At 32.9% G+C, this 26,004-nt stretch overlaps 1 protein-coding gene across 1 annotated transcript; it reads left to right on the forward strand.

The window, feature by feature from the left end:
* Positions 1-25,069, forward strand: LOC111045056 (glucose dehydrogenase [FAD, quinone]). Its single transcript, XM_022330362.2, has 4 exons — positions 1-146; positions 14,827-15,051; positions 20,170-20,403; positions 21,721-25,069. Exons 1-4 carry the CDS (start codon positions 41-43, stop codon positions 23,160-23,162), a joined length of 2,007 nt encoding a protein of 668 aa, XP_022186054.2. The 5' UTR covers positions 1-40; the 3' UTR covers positions 23,163-25,069.
* Positions 25,070-26,004: the final 935 nt, after the last annotated feature.

The raw sequence follows: 26,004 nt of genomic DNA on the forward strand, positions 1-26,004 counted from the left end.
GGCTAGACAAGGATGAAGAAGAGGCAGCTGGTTATTAGTAATGAGCCGAGCATCTAAGCCAGTGTACTCTACATCTCTGCTTAAGTGTGCATCAAAGACTCAGGAGGCTCTTCATTCAAGCAACTTGGTAGCCTCTGACTGGGAAGGTAACTCATTAACTCTTCAGAACTTATTAACTCTTGAAAACTCATCCCAAACCCTGTTTTCTCTATTCAACTTTTCAAATTTTTTCCAACTATCTTCCCCTTTTTATTTTCTTGACCATATTTTTTACAACTTTTGAAACTTGTATCCTTGATCTATCTCAAGCCAATTTCCTCTACACATCCATTATTTTTTTTAATTCTTCACTTTTGCATCTTCATTATTTTTTCACGTCTTTATTCCACTACTATTCTCAATTCTAAATAATTTTATCCTTGTTCCTCAAGATTTTCAATCTCTTGTGTTTTCTATTCCTTGTCCTTTCTATATTCGATTCAAAACATGAACTTTGTGTTTAATTCTTATCATCACTATCAACCCTTAACTCTGTGGGTCAACCCTTAACCTTAGGTTTACGTAATCTTTCGCAAAATACTAATTTATTTTCTAGCTTGCAATTTGTAACAATTTTCAATGTGTGTTGAGGAAAATAAAAATGCTTGATTCTAGATTTTTATTGCCTCGAATTCACTCACAACACATGAGTTGTAATTTCATGTAATGTGTGTGAATGGAGAAATTTCATCTTTCTATCTAACTCGCACTTTTATTTACGTTATTTTATTATCTGTCTTCAATCAACTTCTCTGGCATACCTCTATATTCTTTCAACATTAAATTTTTTGTTTTACTTATTTTACTCTTTTAAGAGTATGTTTCACATTTGATTCAAATCGTTTTACTCTTCGCATCTTTCTTCAACATCTTCATCTTTCGTCAAGACCCAACAGTTTTCAACATCTTCCTAGGTTTGTCCTCAATGAAAAACCCTATATTTTTAATTCTCCTTCTTTTTAACGGCTTCAGTCATTACTATCGTTTCTGCTTTATTCTTTATTCTTTTCACTATTATGCTGCAATAGAAGTAATGAGATTAATTTAGTATTCACCAAAGTTCTAATTTTTGTAACAATGTTATTCCTTTCAAATAAGTTTCCTTGAGTGAATAAATAAATACGTCGACGAAATTGTCTTCCTCTCATGTTGGTAACTCAGGAATTCTTCAACTAATGTCCATTGAATTGACAATTAAACACTTTTGATTTTTTTATTCTCCAGAGTTTCAAAATTATGTTTTTGTTTTATGATACCCTAGAAAGTGTTCAGGTGATTCTTGAAACTTCCCCCACCAAACGGGTTCGCTGATTCTACTCATTTATTCCTATCAAATATCTGTCCACTCTTCTTTACCGTCATACCTACTTCCAATCATTCAAATTTTGCTTTCTATCTATAATTATTCTTTACTCTCTATCCCTATGATATTCCTTATTGATTTAACATTCATTCAATCTTCAATACTTAACTCTTAATTTTCATGATCATAATTTCTTTACATTCAATTTCTCTGCTCATTATCGATTTCAGGGTTGTTGTAGAGCTGATGTGGAAGATATCCGTATCAAATTAAAAATATTTGGAATGGTCAAAACTACTAATTAATTAGACAAGTTCATTTTTGGATACTAGGCTCGGTTACTGAACAAGCATCAATTTCTAGGAAAAAATTGCTCATTGGGCTTTGACTAGATTGCAATAAAAATTCTTGTAAACTATACTAGAAATTGCTAGGGTGTCTACTTAAGACAAAAATCATTGACTTCAGAATAGCTCCCATTGTGGGGTGAACACTTAAAGACCCAAATATCATTCATGAGTTCAAAAATCACTTCCCAGTGGTTCGTAAGTTCGTAACCCACCTTAAGCTGTAGGTGTACTCATCTCACATCAACATCAACATCCTTTTCATTGTCAATACAATTTATGAGCCTGGAGCTCATGTGGACATATCATACTCAGCAAACAAAACAAAACATTGATATTTCCCTGTGGCTTGGATCCCACACTAGAATGTAGTAAATTCACCTCTAATCATAATATTATCACCTATTATCCACACAAAATGTTGAAGATTATTTGAGTAGTAGCATGCTCAGCAAGACAACTCGACTTAATTATTTACAACTGAAATTTCAATTAGGAATGGCAATAGAGAAATTCTATCACAGTAATCAATTACAGAAAGAAAACTCCATAGAAGCCAGCATTATCTACTTGAAACCATGTTCACTTCAAAATCTCAATTGCAAAATAGTAACTATTAGAAATTGAAATTTGAAATAAAAAAATCTTGCAATGATGTTGGAATGCCCATCTATCAGGATGCTATATTCTCAAGAACTTTATGTAAAAGTTTTTCACATTCATTACAAAGATCCAAAAGCCGAAATACAAGATCCATTAATTCCAATCTATCATTTTTTATTCTCAATATTCAATAACGTCCTGTCAATAGTAGATTAATTTTATGATATTAGACTGGCCACAAACGGTAGAACATGCATGATACATAGTCGTCATAGATTGTTATGTCATCACAGTGAAACGCTCATAGCAAAAGTTTTCGAAGTTAGGTTTTTGTTTCTCCGTTTTTTCTTCTCTGCTTTGTTTGAGGTTGAATTATTCTTCTATAATTGTGACTTGTAATTTTCCAGTGGCTTATTTATTGTTATTGGTTGTTTATTTTATGTTACGAGCCTCTCGCCGATGATGAACATGCATGATGAACATTTGTATGTGCATGATAAACATGCATGATGAAAATGTGTATGTGCATTATAAACATGCATGATAATATGTTCTACCGTCAGTGGCCAGCCTACGGAGACATGAATTTTTAAGATGCTTTGTTGAAATAAATCATACGGATAAAGGGACAGGGATAAGCGTTCCATACGTGTTACAACATAGAATAGAGAGTTTAAGTCTAAATTGTGGTACAGTATAAATTCATGTCCTAGTATCTTGTAGGAGATTGGATATAGAGAATATGTACGAGAATTGGGTGACAAGCTCATGAGCTTTAAACAGAAGAGAATCTTTTCAATTGATTCTCTTCTTTGCTTCGCATATCATTGATTTCCAATTGATGTAAAACCATAACCACTCAAAGCCATATTTATTATTATATTATTCCATTATTAGACATTTAAAAATGAATACTGTGATTTCATCGCGACACATCCACTCTAGATCAGTCTCCAGACTCGAATTTGACTGATCGAAACATCATCGATCGTGTATGATCTTGAAGATCGCATCAGATTCTTCCGCATCTGTAAAAAAGTAGCTTACCATATGCAACAAGAAAACCTTTTTCATTCTTATTCAGGAAGAGGAAGAAGCAAATTTACCTCAAGTCCAAGTTCTTCATCTTCGATCTTGTCTCACTCTTCCTATGTTTTAATACTTCTGCCATCTTTCCAACCTTCAATTTGATATCTGGCTAGTGTTGGAAATTTGTAGTAGCCTAGTGTATCACGATATGAGTAACTTGAGTAAATTGAACTATTTCAAACCAAAAATCCTAAAAAAACAGGAAGAACCAAGAAGAGAGGAACAATAATTTCTTTTTTACACTCTCTTAAGTGTACTCAACTACTAAGATATGATCCAGTCGCTGACCTTATTTCTTCTTCAGTTTCTTGTTTCCCCTTTTCTTCATTACTTCCTCTCTCTCTCTCTCTCTCTCTCTCTCTCTCTCTCTCTCTCTCTCTCTCTCTCTCTCTCTCTCTCTCTATCTCTCTCTCTCTCTCTCTCTCTCTCTCTCTCTCACACACACACACACACACTCTCTCTCACTCTTTCTCTCTCTCTCCAATATTGTTTCCAATTGTATTAATAATTAAATTTAAAATTCTCTTTTATTATATGTAATTGTATTGTGATTAAGAGTTTTTATTACTTATATTAATCTTATGTAATCTTATTACATAATATGTAATCTATTTTTTCTGTTTTCTTATGTGAATTCTTCTTCTATTGTAAAGGGTTTTGTGGTAGAGAGGACCAGGAGTCCTAACTCCGCCCTAATAAAGGCATATAATCAATCAATCAATCTCTCTCTCTCTTTCTTTATCTCTCTCTTAGCCTAATAAAGCCAAATAATCAATCAATCAATCTCTCTCTTTCTCTCTTTTTTTTCTCTCTCTCTCTCTCTCTCTCTCTCTCTCTCTCTCTCTCTCTCTCTCTCTCTTTCAAAGGTAGAGAGTTAGTGGGGAGGATATTTTTAATATTCTTTCCGAAGAATGGACATTGATACGTCCAAAGCTCCGCCAATTTATGTAGATGCATAACAATATAATTATCTATAGTTATTATATTACAAATTGCTTTTTCATATCATATACAGTTCAATAATTATTTTCTTAGTCTATATTATGTAAATTCATCTATAATTTTGCTGTATTGTAAGCTATTGTATATAAGTGTATAAGCCAATATATATTGTAATCTACATAAATGAAGTACTCAATCAATCAATCAATCACTCTCTCTCTCTCTTATTTTTGTAAAGAGTTATTGGGAAGGATATTCTGAGTATTTTATCCAAAGAATGGACATTATATTCAAAGCTCCGCTAATTTATCTGGATGAAACACAATATTATCTATCAATAGTAATTCAAATTACTTTTTCTCATAAATCATAGACAGTTCAATAATATTATTTTAGTTTATGTAAATTTATCGAGAACTTTGCTTTATTAGAAGCTAGTATATTAATATATAAGCCAGTATATATTGTAATCTACATAAATAAATCAATCAATCAATCAATCTCTATCTCACAAGAGATTACAAAGAAAGAGTTCTTTTCATTTTCACATATTTCCTCCGTTTCTTAATAAATCGCTATGACTTCATCACTAAATCAGCATCTACTTTTCCCCACACATGGATTAATAAGTCTAAGTGGGGATTATATTTCCATGATTTGTTCTTGTTTAACTATTATTGAATATGTATATGATTTTTTGTGGAAATAAATAAATTGAATTGAATTTAATATTATTGAAATTGATAGAAGGTGGATAATATCTATCTAATTACTCAATTACCCCACAAAAATCAAAAACTGGATACTTCATTAAACATCATTTAGCCCAGTTTTTTAATCATAATTAATTAGAGTAAAGTTGAACAAAAAAATTTCATAAATTTGGATATCTTCAGTCTTACTCAACAGTGTTTATGGTGAACAAGGAGGATTAACTAAAAAATACCATTTCGTATTCCGATTTCTCAAAAAGGATGCTTCTGAAAAAGCTTCAACGTTTCCATGTTTAAAAAGACAAAGTTTTGTCGTTATGATAACTAATTAGTTGAAAAATCAACCTCTAACACATAAGAGCCTCTTGATAAAACCTATATTACATCCTGTTAATAAACGTAAAATAGCACGAATTACCTTGGAAACATTGTATCACAATATTTGCCGCATTAAAACATTTTAGAATTTCATGAATATAAGTTGTTGATACGGTTATAACAAGGACACTTCATTATTTATGACTTAGAAGAAACCTCTTATACACTTCTAGCTTGATGATTTGATTTTTCGATACTGAGAAGACTGAGAGCTGGGCACTCCAAACTTGTGAGCATTATGAATATCCAGATTTCAAACATTCAACTATGAAATTCATTCATTGGGAAATGAGTTGTTGCATTCATAGCTTAGATGGTGGATTCATAAATTATCACACATCATCTATGTTGGAGACAAGATATGTTTCAATTTCAAATTTTTTCATGTAAAATGTAATAATTATTTTGTTAAAAATCAAATATTGTTATGTTATGCCAAGTGGAAATAAACGAATTGAAATTGAATTAACTGAAATCTTATCCAGTAAACTTGTGAAAATAAGATACATACTGTAAGTGATCATTATATTATTAATTTCCCATCCATCTATTCTAATAAAAGTTTCTCCTACAGTAATAAATTATTCGAAGAAGGGAATGTAGGTTATATTTAATATACAGCGTATCTGATTCAATGCAGGACTAGACTACTTGAATAATCCCATGGCACTGTAAGTTACCATCCATAGAACTCTATTATCTATCATGAATAAAATTCATCTACTCCACCTGAATAACTTCTATGTTCTCTTAATAGAGTTAACCTCACACATGATCATCAATGAAATTTTGTAATGTGCTTCCAGTACATTTTATGTTGTGTGATGGGAAAGTGCTGAAGAGTGATGGTAATTTAATGGACGCTCTAGACATTTTCAGACTCCAAACACTTATAAGGTTTTTATAGAAATATACAGACTTGGACCATTGACTGAATATAAACTCAGAATAGATTATTCAGTGGAGAGATAATTCTTTTTTCTCATTCTCAGTAACAAAAGATAATCATCATTGGGCATTGTAATTATATTATGTGCAAAATTAAATTTAAATTTCATGGTCATTCCATTGCATTGGTAATTCCCCGCACTCTTTTTCCCGTCAAGATTGTCCGAGCTATTTCAGAAGTACATTAAACGTTTCATTTTATTGTTTCTATTGACGATGTTTCGAAAAGATGAAGTATACTGTACTTTAGGAATAAGAGATGGTTGATTTGAACCTAGCAATAACATCGTTAATAATTCCACGGCCGCGTGGATTTTAAGGTAATGAGGTAATAGTGGTATCTATTGTCTTCTTGTTCATTGTAATATCTGAAATCCCAATGTTCTAGCAACGGTAATTCGATTTTCATTCTAAAACTTCCATATAATAGAACTATGAAAATCTGATGAAAATCATCACGGTTGTCAATAGCGTCATTCTCGAGTGAAATCATTGAAACATAAGTGAATGAATTTATGATTCTTCTTGGAAAAAGGTATTAAAATCGGTTCCACTGATTCTTTACATCAGGATCATGAATCACTCTTGTTTATTTACCGTTCTAATAGCAGAGGATGATTAATTCGTTCAAAAACCCAATCTGAACTTTTTTCATTGCCTTATGACAACTAATAATAAGTATGTAGTGGAGTAAGCAGTTGAAAAACAACGCTTATGAAAATTTAGCATTTACATTAATTATATATTTACTAATAAGTGGATAATTTGAATAATTATATATATATATATATATATATATATATATAATATATATATATATATATATATATGAACTTTGAATGTATTTGAATGAATTATCAGTATCATTCAAATTTTTAGTGAATAAGTACGTTTTCTGCAAGTATATGCTCTCAATTCTGAGTGTTAGACCTTCCAAAGTTGAGCTCCAGTTCATCAATGATCAATCAATTTCATAAAAACAGCATGAATTATTGAATGCCAGTTTGCACCCTGAATGAGGTTGTCACTCATATGCAGAATATGCTCATCTTAAATCAATATTGCGAATTCTTGAAGCTTCCATGAACGAGAAAAAATTGTAATATCAATCAACTAACTACACTGAACTAAGCTTCAAAGCAAACTAAAAATGTATAGAATCTGAGGATAAGAGGATAGGAGGATAAGAGATATATCCTTATAAGAGAGATCAATCAATACTTACCTCTATACTAGTGTTGACTATTGTTTGTAACTTGTCATAGGTGGTAATGTAGCGACTCACAGAATTTGAAAGTTCAAAAAAAAATCAAGAACCAGTTACATCAATTAAATCAGTGCTAGCGTCAACAAGATATCACATAAAAAGTTTTTCAATAAAAATTATAGTGTGTGGCTCAAGCAACATTAAGGCTGTCTTAAGACTAAAAAACTTTCGACTGGTGATATTTTTCAAAGTTTATGACAAATTCACACTCAGGTTAGCAGATAACTGAGAAAAACAGAGAGAGAGTAAAAATGTTCTCCCTCTAGTCACATGAATTTGGTCCATTTAAAATATGCATAATCAACTACTGTGCTAAGCTGTGAATTGTTATGGAGGTGGTAATTAATAGAAGTAATTCATCTATATAATAAGAGAGAGTGAGGTTGTGTTTGTTCGTTTGTTCGTGTGTTCGTGTGTTCGTTTGTTCGCATCAAAACATGTCAACTTGTGGATTTCATACCGGAAAAACGGGAATGATTTAGATCTCCAAATTTTGCACATAGATTCTAAAAATATCAATCTCGTGCACCTGGAAGCCCAAATTTCAATTTTTCTTCTAGATTTTTCAGAATTAATGTTCAAATTTCATTATGGTACATACGATTTCATAAAAAGATAAATAAATCACCAAATCATGTGGTCAAAATTAAAAATGGAACATCTGTTTCTATTATTGCTTTCTACCTGATATCACTTAAACTCAATAATATTATTGTTTTGATAATTGATAAATATTTTAATAATATTTTTATTATAAATATAATAATAGTATTGTTTTGATAATTAATGAATATTCCCATTTTCACAAACTCTGTATAATAATATGGTGAATGTGAAACAGCTGCATCAAAGAAATTATTTCAAAAACATCTGTTTAGAAAAAACATAGTTTTGAAACTTCGTTTTCCTGATGCAATGTTTAGGCCTACACGTGGCATGAATTATTAATTTTTCAGCTAGAACAGTTTTTTGAGACAAAGTGCTAAATAAACGTCTACAGTTTTTATCAATGCTGTATCGGCAATATGAATAAACTTGCAGTTAATATGGCTTTGAATAAAGGTGTTGATATTTTTACATAAATAAATTATTCTCTTCCATTTTTATTCAATTACAATCCCAAAATTATTCGATCCCTGATAGAAACTCACTGTACAGTCAGTCGGAAATTTTAATATTGAAATGAGGGATATTTTGGCAAGCTGAACAAAAAATAAGGTCCTATGCACCTTTTCGATATTTCTTCTAATGAAGAATGAGTTTTGTGGGTTGTCAAAACTCCCCCTGAAAGGGAAACTATTCAACTTATCCTATCTTTTATTAAAATAACAATGATTTTTTTCGTTGAATAACATGTTTCTTGCCAAAAACAATTGAACTCTTTGTGAATTTATGTCCTACACTGTAGATTTATATAATTCTATCAATTAAATACATGGGAATTGAAGTATTTATTTCAGTCAGTTCATGGTTAGTTGATGGAATTGATTATCAATAAAAAAAATTATTATAATTTTATTAGTTGTACAGAATCAGTTGAATGAATTGTCGTTGTACTGAGTTCTTGGTGATCAATATTTTAATATTGGTATTTATCCATTCATTATTTTTTCAGAAGTTATTTTATTTGAATTAGAAAATATTTATCAGGTCCTATCAATTTATCATTCGTAACAATGAATTGTTCAAAACATGAATTCAATCAAATAAAAAACGGCCCATATATTTCTGTATTCATGTCCGCAAACATGTTCGCATGTTTACACTTGTGATGGATAGCCAAAATTGTAGAGCAAACTGCACGGCGAATTGTAATGGAGGACTCTGATTGGCTGAAAAATTCAGCGTTCGGAGTACGGTACGGCGAACAGTTGAAACAGAGGCGAGCAGCACGGCGAAAGGTTCTAAGTAAGTTGAACAGCTGAAGTATGTTGAACAGAAAGAACTGGCTTATACACGTATACACGTGTAAAGGATAGGAAAACTGTTTGACGCATCATCACGTCTGAACTACTGGACTGATTTACTTGAAATGTTGCATATAAATTCTTAATTAACCGAGGATTCTTATAGGCCTATTTTCAATTCTTCTAGATTTTATTACGTCAAGTTTTCAGGTTGTTAAGTTTTAAAATAGACCCTTGCGAAGCACGGGTTACCTGCTAGTGATCAATAAGTTGGCGGTTGGCGCAAAACGTGAGAAGAGTGTGAGAGAGCTGAAAAGAGTTAACCTAGTAGAAGAGAGTAATTCAATTCAGTTGAATAATTCAATTGCTATTTATACAATAGAAAGATAGAAAAGTATCACATAGATGAATGAATATACTTGAAATTATTCAATAATTCATCAACAATTCTATTGATTCAATGAATGTATGAATCGCTAATAGTTTTAGGGAGTTTCACAAAATCGAAAAGTTGTGTAGGGAAAGTTATGTAGTTGAATATATATCTCCCAACAGATAGCGCTACGGCATTTATAGCAAATAAAGGAACTTCATTCAAAACTTGGAGTTCACTATTCTAGTATGTATGTAGTCATTTTGAACTCATTCACCCACACTCGAGTTCTCAAATGGTCAGTGCCTAGAGGTGTCACGTCCAAAAGGCGACAAAAAAGCAGGGGTGGATTAATATTGGAAAGACTTGACCATAGAGAAAAACCTGTCAAACCATAGAGAAACATTGCTATTGTTTCTCTATAGGCTATGGTTAAACTCAGCAAAAATTGGACACGTCCCGAGAGAACGTGTAAGATTTAATCATTCATAAGTAATTTTCATTGAACAAGAGGCATAGAAATGATTCTTTTTCTTCACTGTTGGGGACATAAAACTGCTTATCTATTCATGTGCATGTATGTAGGGGATCTCAAACAGCTCTCATATTTTTTGAATTTATATGGATTTGGGAGCAAAATATCGTGTGATCCTGAGTGCTAAAGTGAGATCCTCTTTGTAATGGCAGTTAAAAATATGAGAGAAGAGCGTAGCCGATTCTCTACCTTGCCACTGCCTTCTATAGAAGATAGCTGATGCCAGTAGTTCTGATGAAACATTAACTTTTCATTCTTGCTTTAAATGATAAATTATATTCTATTCGTAAAGAACATATATGATCATAAATTTTCATAATTGAGATTGAATATTTTGTTAATTTATAATATTTTTTCATTATTAATAATCTGGCAGCGTTGCGCAGTTAGAAAAGGATAGCGTTATCTGATTTGTCGAATGATAGACAAGGATAGCAACAACAATGTTAATCGAATTCTTTCATTATAACGTCGACCTCACTATGGATGACATACAAACGTCAGTAAAAATAAAAATTTGGGAAAGTAAAAGTCGAAATCAGCTTCATTGGAATCTTCGGTAAAGATTCTTCACGGAACTCCATCGAAATCTTTCGAAGTGCGTGATCAGTGGAGGGGTATATAAAACATATTATTGTTGATGCTTGTAACTACGTTCTTGACAATCAATAGAAATTGAGTAAGAGATCATTAAATCACTCACAAGCTCACCAAAAAGAGAGCAGTAATTCAGTTCCAAAAAGCTTTACAACACTTTTTTTGAGGGTTTGAAAAAGTTTTCTCGGGGGTTGACTCCCCTCTAAATCATCCTATGAAGTAGCCCCCCCCCCCTTTAACACAGAATATCGCGTACCGGAACCTATGTTTTCATAGAAATAGCACTGCATATAGGGATGATGTGGGCAAGATTTTACTGTACTTGTACAACGCCTGAGGGATGTTAAAGTTCAATACTCCTTGGGATTGAAAATTCATAAAAAAATGGAAACATGGTCAGGATTATAGGACAAACCATAGAATCGAATAGTCTGACGTGATGGTCTGCATACTTCTATAGTCCTATACATCTCCAATGACGTTCTCTAATAGTATTGTCTTTGCTATCCTATTCGTTAATCGTTCCTATTACTCTTATAGAGTATAGCAAGTATTATGTTGTCAAGTGCAGATCATTTAGAAATCAGTTTTGGAGAGTGAAAGTTAAATACTTTGATTGAAAGTAAGTTTGTGTTGTCAATATTGATAAGTCATACAAATCATCTCGTCCTCTGTCCTTTGCTTATTCATTATCTTTCCTACACTATGCTATACTATATGATACAATGTCCAGTGGAAAGGTCAAGTAAAGCTCAAAAATGTTATCCATTATTTGGAAGCATTCTGAATTTATAAGTTCCATAAAGAAGTTATATTCCATGTTTACTATATAACAGCTGTTATAATCTTTTTTACTCACTCACACTCTCTGTAAGCAAAACACCTTAATAGCAGCAACCGCTAATGAGGAAATACACCACGGAGGACGCGTACACAAACTACATCTGTCTCGTTTTCAACATACTATGGAAAAATCTCTTTCGATCAGCAGCTATATAAGAGACGAATAAATCTTTTCACGGACTCCAGCGAGTTTTTCCAGAGTTGAGAACTGTTCCAAAAGAATTTTGGTATCACGAACTCATTATATTCCCAATTTCATAAAAGCCGTTTCCGAGGGAAGCGAATTATACGAACATTTGCTTGCTTGATAAAATAGATTATCATAAACTGTGGTAACTTGAATCTTTGAGGATCTAAAATTTTAGAAACACCTATCATTCCTACTGACTTAGAAACGTGTATCTCACTATAGATTCGATAACTCGGTCGAGTTGGAAATTCATTTATGAAATCTGAGTAATTGAGTTGCCAAAATATCAATGAGGATATTAATTATTTCCAGCAGAGCAATTTGTGCGTCAAACGAGGTATCACAGAATAGCCAATAGCGAGCCATGCTGCTTAGTGAACCAGCGATGATGTCGATTCAATGCACCGTGCTGCTATAAGCATGGCGCTCATCCAGAAACGAAAAGGCCCGTTTTCGCAATAGGTGACGGAGACAGCTTCTGAACGAAATTGGTGAAATAATGGCATACTAGGAGTTTGTTTGTTCCAGTTTTGATTGGCGGATGTAGAAACTGAAACTGGAATAGTTGTCGCGCCGAGCAAGCAGCAAAGAAGCCGTTGTTTTGACAATGACCGTGGTAAACGCGAGGTATCCAGTCTAGCCACCATCCGTTCGATTGATTGCCAAACAAAGGCTGTCATTTGTCTATGGTGATACTGGTGGCTATCATAGAAAAATCATCTTAGTGTCATCTGACATGTAATCTTTCATTGTCATGTTCATAATAATTCATATTCAGAGCTCAAATAATTTCTAATATTCAGATAAGATATTGAATACTAACCATGAAAATAAAGTGTTACTGCTATTATTCGAAGCCAATGTCCAACTGGGTACCTCTCTATGCATTCCGAAAAATAAGTTGGAAAACCGGGAAAACTATATTTTCTCTGTAAGTTGAAGTATAACAGAGACGTACAAACAATATTCTTATCATTATCAAACGTCCTTGATCTTGATCAAGAATCATTGATACAGATATTTCATATGTGGGCGTACAAAAGATATTAATGATTTCTGCTTGATTATTGTGTATGTAGATAGCAATCCAGTGATCCCTCTTTCTGCTACATGAAACGCATTGGATTAGAAGCAAAACATTTTCATAAACACTGCAAAGTATATTGTCTACCTCTTCTATGAAGATAATTTCACAACTAACAAAAACGTTTACAATCTTAGAGGCAAATTAGAGACAATTATTGAGCTGCTGAGTCTGACGTGCTCCCAAATTTAATCAGCCTTAGTTTTAGACACAGTTTTTGGAATCAGTTTTCTGAGGTCTAACACTTTACAGGGAAACAAGATCAGCATACTTAAACATACTAAGGCTTTACAGGGAAACAAAATCAGCATACTTAAACATACTCAAACTAAGGCTTTACAGGGAAACAAGATCAGCATACTTAAACATACTTAAACCAAGGCTTTACAGGGTAACAAGATCAGCATACTTAAATATTAACAGTTTTAGACTCGTTATCACATCTATCCAAAATTCAATTATGAAAAAAAAGATTTTAAGCATCACCTTTTCTATAATCTATACAATGAGTAACTTAAAATTTGTAGATAGATTCGCAGATACGCAGTAGAGAGTATAGATTCATAGAAAAATCTAATAAAACATTTATAATAATAGCATGATGGCTCTTTAGACATTAAGCCTCTTTGATAGGATGTACATACTCTCTGATTTGCCGCCTGTAGTTCTTTGTAGCCTGCAAAATTCTTCCAATAGGAGGAGTCTGGAAGCCTCGATGCATTTCGCATCCACTTGGCTGGAATGTTAAAAACGAGCCGGTAAAAAGGATGCAGTCGATTATGAAACGCTATGTCATCGAGATGCTCATTCTTGTGAGACTGCTTCGGTTTTTACAAGATTCACTTTCAGTAACCACACTGAGATTCACTTGAATCAGTCAGCATTCTTTATCCAGTCTTTTCTTTCCATCCAATGCTGATATTTCAAAGTAAATCTCACTATAGTTCGTAATTCCCTTGTCCTCGATTTCACCTTCACGTACGATTTTCTTTATCTATCCAATGTGCCAAAACAATTTAATCCTATTTCATTTTGTTCTTATGTTCTCCCACCTCATGAGTCGGTTAACCAGCCCTCTTATGGCAACAATGCAGTAACAATAATTGTTTCTACATCTTGTAATCCATCTAATAATACCATCATCCTTACTAAAACATTTTTCTTCCATTTTCCCAATTGTTCAATACATACAATAATACAAAGTTTAATAAAACTTCTGCAGAAACAAGTACTATGAACAGGTTTTAGTTAAAGTTTTAGCATACAGTAAAGATACCATTAAATTTAATTAATACTTGTCTTATTAAATGGTTTTAGTCAGTAGTCACTAGAAACAAAATACTGATAAAAACAATTGTTTCTAAAATTTTTGAATCTACAGATGATTCTGACCACTACTAGAAAATTGGGATCACTTTTCGGAGTAAGATGAAATTCTATCAATTATCATGTCTACTTAGTTTCATTATTCACACCAATAGATAAAAATTTACTAAAAAGCAATTCCACATATCTATTCTACACATCTACTCATCAATTATACGTATCCATTCTACATCAATTATAAATATTAATTCTTCAGTAATTCCACATTATATAATTCTGCATATATAACAGTGCTCAGAAAGTCATCAGAATTAAGGTAATAAGTGATTTGTTCTATTATAGGTGAATCTTGGGAGATGGAGTCCAGCTGCCAATGTCAGTTCGACGACTCATCACACCTGGCCAATTCTTGCGGCATTGCCAGCAATGTGACACTGATCATGTCACTTGTCGATCTCCTTATTAGATCCAACTGCAAAATGGCCGATCCTTGCCGGAGGGCTTCACGCAACCTGGAAATGAATGAAAATAAATTTGACTTCATTGTGGTTGGAGCAGGTGTAGCAGGTAGGCTATCATCAAATGTCAGCATTCCTTAAAAATAATATCAATGCCAACAGTTTCAATTGATTATAATTATTTAACGAAAATCCGAATTAAATGCTGTAATTCACCCCGAAGAGTTCTGCTACTGCAAATATTGACAACAGGGTTAACAGCTAGATGGAAATTCGATGAGCGCTACTATTCCCGGGAAAATAATAATAGTAATAGCCCGGTAAATAATCTTTCAATAGTAGCGCTCATCGAGTTTCCATCTAGCTGTTTACCCCTCTTGTCGATATTTGCAATAGCAGAAGTCTTCGGGGTGAATTACAGCATTTAATTTAGATTTTCGTTTAATAATAATAATTAATTCATTAGCATTTGAATAATTACAATATATCAGTAATTTCCAACTGCAGTTTCAATTGAATCTTGCAAGAAGGCTTGATAACTGAAAAATTTGGAAAAACTTGGACAATTTTCTAGTTTTTAGCGTAAACTAGTGATCTGGATTTTTAGCAGTATTTCATTGTTGCACCGGTCATCATTGCTACGATTTCGTTTGACATTGTAACATCTTATTAGGAAGCTCACGCACAATTCATACATGTTTGTGGGCATCATCAGCAAATGGAAAAACACTTCCATTATCTAAAAGCCTGTCTCTATCAGTTTATAATTTTATTGTTGAATTATCATTTAAAAAGATTCTGTCCCATCCCATTTTTTGTTCAATGTAATTGCATCAGACTGAAACTCAACTTATGCATTTGTGCTTTATTCTTAACTATTCTATATTTATTGTAATAGAAAATCTGTTCTCCTATTTCCGCTGAACGCATGGTAGTCTAGATGCTCTTGTTTTATTCGGAAAATAGCAATAAATTTCCTAAATAGATTATCTCCGGATCTCTAATCCAGTCAAATCTAAGACTTATTTCTAGTCTCTAGCAGACAAAATTATAGTTTCGACAAAAGTAAGATCAAAGCTCATATAAAATTGCAAATTGTATTATTCTCTTTATCTTATAATATATAGTATATTAAGATTTATTCTAGGTAAATAATTAATAGCATTATTGTTCATTATTCTACTATGCATTCCTGTATTAGTTTAAAGGGTGAATATAGGCGCTCTCTTATTATGAGAAACGTAAGGAGACATTGTACTCATATTATAAAATCAAGTACTTGATCACCACAGCTGGTGGTGATTTCCATTTTCTTTTTTTATTCAGTTTTGTTAAAATATCACTATGTTGTATTTGTTCGAAAATGGAATGATAAATTTGATTCGAATTATATCGTTCATAAAAATTATAATCATAAACAATATTGTTAGTTGACTATCACTTGTTATAGCTATCATTATTGAACTATGATAACATCAAATATTATGTGGTTGGTTTCCTGAAAATTCATTTCACAATGATTTACTATTCAAATTCAGCTGGTAAATCTTCTGACTAGAAACTAGTCCACCTGCACACTCTCCTCATTTAAATTTCAAATGAAAAACAGCACAATTTCAACTTTCAAAACCTTTCACGCTTCTAATTTAAGCATTCGATTTGAAGTGATCACTCATGGTGGCCTCCAATTATTTAAAGTCTACGTAAACTTTATCCTCTAATAACTTGAACTCTAAAACTTCATTCACTGGTGAAAAATTATGTGTAAATCCTTTTTCATGAACATTCAGTTCTTTATTGGTTTACATGAAATATCTCTAAAACAGGCGTAAAAATAGGAATGTTTGAACAACTGTTTAAACTCGAGTTGTCAATCTACTCATTTACGAGTTAGATCGAGTTATGAAATTGTATGTTATTTATTATTTTATGTATCAGGATGGGTTAGCGGAATATATGGATTAGCCCTACATATTTTTTCTATTTTAAACTTGGCAATAATTGAATTAGTCAATACATTTAATGTCTAGAAAAGTATAAGTGGAAGGGAACTATCCGTTGAAAAAACTGAGTAGCCCTAGAAGATACCGTACATTAAGAAAAATATAGAACAATGTATTCCAAATACGTAGTTTGAGCTTGAAATAACTTATTCAGAGCCCTCACCCCACACCTTGTCTTAAAATAAGGTCTTTGTCCGTATCCTCTATGATACATCGCAAACGATGTATTCCATTATCATCAAAACCATTCACCATATACATTACCTTACAGAGTAACTCTGTAGCTGATTTTAAGTATTTTGTATGTGTGTTCGTGTGCATGTGTGTATTGGTGTGCACAAAACTGCCATATTTGATCTATTATATATTCATTAATTATGTTCATTATTATATGGTATTGAATTTATATAACAATGTTATTTAACTATGTTATGTTATTCAAGTGCCCCCACACAGGATAGCCTTAGTAGCATAGGAACATAAATATTAGAAATTGGAAAACAATATTATAATAATTGCTTTTTTGAAATGTATTTGTTTGTTAGCTTATTTATTCAAATGAAGAATAAAGAACTCATTGATCCATCATGCTTTCATACTTAACTGAGATATCATAAGTTACGAGGACTTGGAGGATATGTCCTCTTATTTCCAGTTGAGTGATTTGAAAAACTTATTTGGAATCCTAGTGGAAATGTATCCTCAGATATATCCCTACACTATATCTTCCACTAAATTATCCACGCTCAAGGCTTTGATGTGTGGGAAGTGCGAATCCTCACAATCAACCAACTGGAATCGAATTAAATCTTCACCTATGATTCAGCTTCCTCCTCAGATTTGATCGATTCCGACTCAATTTTCTGAGGAAATCCGTGTGCGAAACGATGATACTGGATGCGTTGCCATCGATTTTTCTTCAGCTATTTTTGTCGATGTAACGCGCGGATCTCGTGGAGATATATAAAGTGAGCGTATAAAATGTGAATGCCATGATCGCCCAAACTGTAATAGCCGAGTAAAGCTTTCGTATTGTGTTAACACGCGCGAGATCCGATAGAGCACGTAACTGAAGGAGTTACAACAGTTGAGCGCAAACTGACTTGCACAGGCGGTTTTTATTGTTGTATTGAAGGAAATGACAGTCGTGTGAACGTACGTATTTCCGCGGAATGGCTTAAAATTACTCCTGAAATTGCCGCTCTTTGTACTCCTCTCGGTTCTGTTATGAATTCGTCCACAAATGTCCGACTTGAAACGTTTTCGACAGGTTCATAACAAGGTGCTCATTCAAAGAATTTCAGAGCTCTTTTATTATGGTTGTCCCTCATAATTTATGTATAAATACAACTATGAGAATACTGTAGTGAAGCATACAACAAACACTGAGAAATATGTAAAGATGAAGGTGACACAACAGACACTGAGATACATATAGAATAATATTCACACTCTAAAATGGAGTAAGCCTATTAAAATAATACAGTCTGACACAGCAGTCACTGAGGTAGACTCAGTGACTCAGCAGTCTCTGGGTCAAATATCCATATGTGAGTATATGAACTGTGACTGTAACCAAATCAACAAGAAATGTATAGTCTGTTTAGTTCTATGTGTATGGAGAGTTTAAAAGGTTGATAAAACACTTATCATCACATGAATAGAGTGGAAATTTATTGTAAAAAATCGACTATAACAATGTGCCTCAACCTACATTACTCCATCCCACTCTTAGCATGAGCGTTTTGTATCTGTTCTATCCTAAGAGAATGTTGGATCTGCATGGATTTACTCTTAACCTGACTGCATCTCTAAACAATTAAAACCAGTTAAGCTTCGTTTACACTATGTAGCTGGAGAGCTATATAGCAGAGCTACATAAAATTTGAGCTACATTTAGCTCTGTCAGCTACATATAGCTCTGCTATACATAGCTATATAGAGCTCTACATATAGCTCTGCTAGATGTAGCTCTTCTATAAGTAGATTTTGACGCTAATTTTATCTAGCAGAGCTATATGTAGCTCTGCAAGATATTTGGAATAAATTTCACTGTTCAGTTCCCAGCCAGATGGCGAAGAAGAAGGTAGTTCTTGCAGCAGTCGCTGCTTTCGCTGCAGCTACTGTGATATTTTCAGCACAGAGAGGAGAAAGAAGATTTTGAATAAGACCCTCCCTTCAGGCTAGAAAACTATACAGTAGTAGTGACCTTTTGAAAGACCGAAATGAGAATGATAGAGACGATTTGACTCATGAAATTCGTTGTGATGGTAATTTCAAGAACTTTCTTCTAATATTGTCTTTATTCCAGTCAAATTCACTCTCCATTTTTGCACAATAATATAATTACAAATCAGAAAGAAATGCTTGTAATGCGCAGTAGCCTACTATCACTCTGACAACAAATGATATCAGGTGATCAGGTGTAAATCCAGGAGGCACTAAACAGTTGCAAACAGCAGTAAACAGTTGCGGCAGCCTTCCTTCAAGGACAGAGCAGCTACATCTAGCTCTGCTATAAACAAAAACTGGCATATAGCAGAGCCACATGTAACTCTGATTCTCTTTGATGTTACCGAAAACTTTGGCTAGCTCAATTTCTGCTATATAGCTGAGAAAATAGGATTCAAACTGTTATAAAACTGCTATATAGCCGGGCTAGACTATATAGCAGATTTCCAGTGTCACTTTTTGAGCATGTAGCAGAGCTATATAGCTCTGCTACATAGTGTAAACCTAGCTTTACACACACATCGATTTTTGGGCGCACGATTATTTTCCGTCCTTATGAATTCTATTACATTGAACAGATGATGTCAAACAGATGATTTTTGTCAAGTTCCGTTCAATCTGGTAGAATTCATGAGGTCAGCAAAATACCGAACGTCCAAAAATCGATATGAGTGTAACTGGCATGATTGTCCAAGACACTCTTAATAGAATAATTATTTTTGTTTTGTATTAGATACAATTGGGATAATATTCAAGTTAGCCCTTAATTTTTTTATTTCTGGACTGAAAAGTGGACTCAAATCGATTCAAGTGGAAGACATAACCCATCATCTTTATTCATTCATAACTCTACCTTCATTGTATTATCATTCATCCCATCATCATCACCTAGGCTTAAAATACTTCTAGGAAGCCGCCTTTGTAAAATAATGAATGAATGAATGAATGTCGAAATGATAATACAATTCAAACAATTCTGTGTGATTTTTCAGGATCAGTTGTAGCTTCGAGACTCAGTGAAATGGGCAAATGGAGAGTACTTTTACTGGAGGCAGGACCTGAGGAACCAACCACCACATCCGTTCCGGCCTTCGCAGTTTCTGCCATTGGCACGCAGCTCGACTGGAAGTACAGGACTCAGCCTCAGTCATCAGCATGCCAAGCCAATGGTGGAGTTTGCAAATGGCCCAGGGGGAAAATGGTTGCTGGTACTGGTGCTATGACAGGTGTGTTCTCAGAATACTTCCCTATAACATCATAAATAATATAAATGCATATAAAATCAATTTTAAGTACAGATACGAACAAATTGGTTGTCTGTGGTTTGAATTGGATCAAACTCAATACAATTGATAGTTCATACATTCTTTAAAATGATAATTTTTTCATAAATACATATTATCTTATAACAATAACGAATATTTTTACATAGAATAGAAGAATATCAGTTCTTTCGTTATTAGATAATTTTTATGATTGGAATGTTTAAATTTAATAATGTAGGAAGATGAATTCAGACAAGTCATTTGCAAATTACTCAGAGAATGCATACCATTAATTTGCATGGAATAAAATTGAATTATGAACCCAAGTTGCAATAATAATTTGATACTTATATTGAAGTTCTTAAAAATGTGATCTTCATTTACTCAGATTCTTCTGAAATACGTTTTAATGGTTTTGGTTGGGACATCGATTTCCATAAACTCCTAGCAATACTTGAATATGAAATAGACCTACATTAAATTCGAATTCCAGTTGATTTATAAACATAATCTTAAGTGATGCTCTATCGAGGCAGTTCACTCGAGATTTATTCAATTTTAAATGAGAATTGAATTACTTTTTGTGTAGTTGAGAAGTTGATATTGTGGTAATTATTCATATTGAATGAAAAAGACTAAGAAATTGTCAAAAAACCACTGATTTATTGATAATTAGAAAGACCGGTTTCGGTTATTACACCATTGTCAATCTCTGATTCTCTGATGACAATGGTGTAATAACCGAAACCGGTCTTTCTAATTATCAATAAATCAGTGGTTTTTTGACAATTTCTTAGTCTTTTTCATTCAATAAGAATTGAATTACAAATCAATTGGCCAAGGAACATATTTAAAAGTTCAGATCATTTATCAAACTATTGAACAAGAGTATAGAGTTTATTCATTTACATCATTCATTGACAATCACAAGTTATAATATAGAATAATATGATTAAGACAAAACAACAGGCATAGCTCAAAACTGTCTCCCTCCCGAATTTAAAAAAAAGTTTCGAAAAAAATTGATTTTTTTAATCATATTATTGAGAATTCTAATTCTACACAGAATGAAACAAGATCAGTTAGTTGGATTGATTAATAAAATATACTCTAGTTTTGAGAATAGAGTTTCAATATTTAGAGAATTCTTACTATTAGTTTCTTGTAAAACAGTTTTTCAAAATAAGTAAACTGAAATAAATATTTGTTTCACTCTAAACACTCTAGGAAGCAAGAAAACATTTATTTATTTCAAAACTGTATTATTATTGTTTGCAGGAATGATGTACACTAGAGGACATAAAGACGTATTTGACAACTGGGCTAGTGACGGAAATACTGGCTGGAGCTATGAAGAATGTCTACCCTACTTCAAAAAATCCGAAACAAATTTGAACCCTGACAGTATTGACAAAGATTTCCATGGAAAATCGGGTCCAATGACAGTGCAGCGGTTTCCCTACCAGCCACCATTGATACGTGACATGATCAAAGCTGGTGATAGTATGGGATATGGGGAGAAGGATCTCAATGGAAGAAATCAGACAGGATTTGCCATAGCTCAAGTGATGGTCAAGGATGGTATGAGAGCAAGCTCTGCCAGAATGTATTTGCGTCCTGCTATGAAAAGAAACAATCTATTCGTGAAAATCAACTCTCATGTTACGAGGGTTATCATTGACAGATGGACTCGCAGAGCTACAGGGGTGGAGTACCGTGATGCTGAAGGAAACACCCATAAGGCTACAGCACTGAAGGAGGTCATTCTATCAGGAGGAGCAATTGGCTCACCTCATGTTCTGTTACTTTCTGGAGTAGGTCCAAGGAGTGACTTGAAGAAGCTTGGGATTCCAGTGGTCAAGGACTTGAAAGTTGGACACAACCTTCATAACCATGTTTCCATAGGTTTCAGCTTCTTCATCAACGATCCCAATAAACGAATGCTAACAATGGATGCTGTCCATCAATATATCAACTCCAGAAGTGGTCCTCTTTCAAGCACGGGTCTTACACAGATGACAGCATTCTTGAAATCCAAGTATGTCAAGGACAACATTCCTGATCTTCAGTTGTTTTTTGATGGCTATTCTGCAAGCTGTTCACACAGTGGGAGATCAGATGAATGTGGGGATGGGAAAATTGGATCGTGTGGAAGGAGAGCAATTAATGCTCGTCCTACAAACATCATGACGAAAAGCAAAGGTCATCTGTCATTGAAGAGCACAGATCCACTTGAACACCCAGCTATCTACCCCAACTACCTCACAGAACAAGATGATGTCAATGTTTTGATTGATGGTATCAAGTTTATGATACAAATGACAAAATCTGAGAGTCTCAAGAAATGGGGGTTTGAACTTAATGAGAAACCAGCAAAAGGATGTGAACATATCAAGTTTGCATCGAATAAATATTGGGAGTGTCTGATTCGTAATCATACCAGCCCTGAAAACCATCAAGCTGGAACTTGTAAAATGGGACCAGTAGGAGATCCAACGGCTGTTGTTGATCCTGAGCTTCGTGTTCATGGGATAACTAACCTACGAGTCATAGATGCTTCTATTTTCCCACTTGTACCAAATGCTAATCCAATAGCAAGTATAATTATGGTGGCTGAAAAGGGATCCGATATGATTAAAGCAGCCTGGGCTCTCAACCCAAAAGATAATAACTTTGATCAGAATGAAACAGAAGAAGACAATCCTACACCAGAATCTTGACTTCCATGATGAGAACCCTTAAAACAATTCAATCGTATTAATTACTGAGGATATTCATTGTATCAATGAGTCATCCATAGATAGTCGTCATAATTAATCATCGGTTTCCCCTCACAATAAATTGATTAAATCCATCAAACATGTCACTTTTTAAAATAAATTAACCTCCCAGATCCATGAAAGCACAGTGCATTCATTGATCCATTAATAGGAACTGATGAAGTCTTTTATGACGTGTAATATGAATAAAGAAGAGAAAAATATGAAAATGCGAAGTTTTTAAAAATTGCTAATAATACAACGGATAATGCAGAGCTACAGTGAAATAGAGGAGAATTAAAAACATTTCAAATTGATGTATGTATTCGACAATTATTTATTTTAATGAGAGAACTATTCATTTTCACGAAAGTCATTTTAGTCTATTTATATTTAAAATCAGTATTTATCTCCAATCCGATCCTTGATCATTTATTCTCATCCTTTTATTTCACTTTCATTAGTCATCATTCAATAAAAAGATCAAACTGGAATTAATAAAAATTGAGGAGTTTCATAAAGAAGCTGTAAGAAAATGGAAACTAAACTCAATTATCTTAGAGGAACATTAAGCTATTAACCCTTTTAAACGTTATCTATGTCTTATTAGCTCTTTGAATGCAACTATGATACATATGTACATACATATATGATAACGTAAGACCTACTCACATTTATAACGTCTATTCACTTCACTTCACATTTATGAAGCCTATTCACTTCACTTTCCACTAAATATTTTTTATAAGCTTCCAATGCATGTTCTACACTGCATGAAGTATTACAACATAGAACCAATACATTCACTTCACACTCCATTTGATATATGGCTTTAATGAGAAGTGAAATAAAAGAACATTTTTGTAGAACAAGTAGAATTTCACGCTTCATTGCAACAGATAAATTTGAAATGTATTTCTATAAATCCATATCACCATTAATGTCAACTTGTCTATGATAGGTACTTAGCAAGTGATCAATAAGGATGGAGGTTATCAACGCAAATCAATTTGATCATTAACTGTCATCGAACACCAAGAGTTTGTTTTTTATGTATTTGTACCAAACACCATTCATAGATTCTAGCTTATTGGTGAATTGGACTAGAGCTTCATTATTTTTTATATCAACTAAAATAGTTTTCTAATCTTGGATAAATATTTTAATTTATTGTATTAGAATAAAACTCATTGTGAAAACATATACGTGCGTACAAGTTTATTATTAGTGAAGTTAGTACCAGCGTCCAGCTTATGTAGCGTAGTCTACTGTTCATAGTGTACTGACTGATTTTCATAGTGGTTCTAACTTGATAGGAATCTAACACATTTCATTGAATTTGAATTTCAAATACAATTTACTCCGAAAAGCATAACTTACAATGATTCAAGCTAGGTCTGATGTTGATCATTCAAATTATTTGAAATCTTTATTGAATTTATGCAACCTCGATTTTCATGAATGAACCTTGATTGATGATTTAACAGGAAAATGTTAATGGATTTTTTCATATTGAACTCATCAAGTGAATCATGGAGTGAGTATATTTCTATGCTAGATCTAGAGGCTTCTGACAACCTATCGAGGAAGAAAAGAGGAAGATGAATATTTTCAAGAAAATTTGAATTGTTAACGATAGAATCTAATTGAAGAACACATTAGAAGGTAAAAAAGATAGAAACATTCTATAAACCATGATATCAAAAATATATAGTTTCATTGAAAGTATATTCATTCAAAATCAGTAGCTTTTGATATGATGTAATCAAGTATATAATTCAACATTACTTTACTATTGTAGCTCTGATCCAAAATTATTGTAAAGTTATTGAAAATTGAATCTGTACAGAATTAAATAATTATTTAGGTATCTATGCTTGTCACTCACAATAATTCCCTCAATACAGGAATCTGCTTTTCCAATTATTCAATTGCTTCTACCTTTCCAGTGTTATGAAACCGTTCCATAATTGATTAAACTGGGTCTCGTCAATTCTTCTCAATTCATTAGAGTTACAAAACCATGACCTCTTGACATTATTCTGTCTGTCTGTACCGATGTCTGCATAACAAGATACAATGAACATGTTTTTTGCAATAATTCATTAATATTTGTGAAAAATTTATCGCCGCTTCAAATCTATTCGCTTGCTGGTGAAAAGCGATTATCAGATTGCTTCTATTTTTTTTTATCATTTTAGAAATTTCGTCAAGGGTGCAAAGGAAATACTAAGTATAGCAATTCTTAGCGTACTTTTTTACGTATTTTAGAATGTGATCTTCAATCAATTATACAAAGAAATGAGGATAACCCCTATTTCTCATATCATATTTCTCAATTATTTGACAAAAACAATATCCAATTTCATTATACAAAAGCATTGTTACAATGGGTCGATTGAAGAAAATCTTGAATATAGTGACTACCAACTATTCATCAGTTCTAACTGTTCTGATAAGATTATACAGCTGACTTGAATCCCAGCATTTGCTTGAGAAGGAAATTAATTATATTACCTTTTTACAGCATTTGCTTGAGAAGGAAATTAATTATATTACCTTTTTACATTAAAAGGAAATATTATACGTTTACTTCCTATTACAATAAAGTATTAGAAAATATTTTATTATTAAAAGCATTGAAAGTCACATCTTAACACGCAGATTACGGATATTATGTGAAGAATTCTTATTATTCTAATGTCATTATTGAGTTTATAGTTTACAGAGAAAACTTTCTCAATATAAGATCAAGATGTAGGGAAATTTCAATAGGAAGCTGAGTATTCTTTACACTCAATTG

This window comes from Nilaparvata lugens, chromosome X, assembly GCF_014356525.2.
Source record: "Nilaparvata lugens isolate BPH chromosome X, ASM1435652v1, whole genome shotgun sequence".
Lineage (NCBI taxonomy): Eukaryota > Metazoa > Arthropoda > Insecta > Hemiptera > Delphacidae > Nilaparvata > Nilaparvata lugens.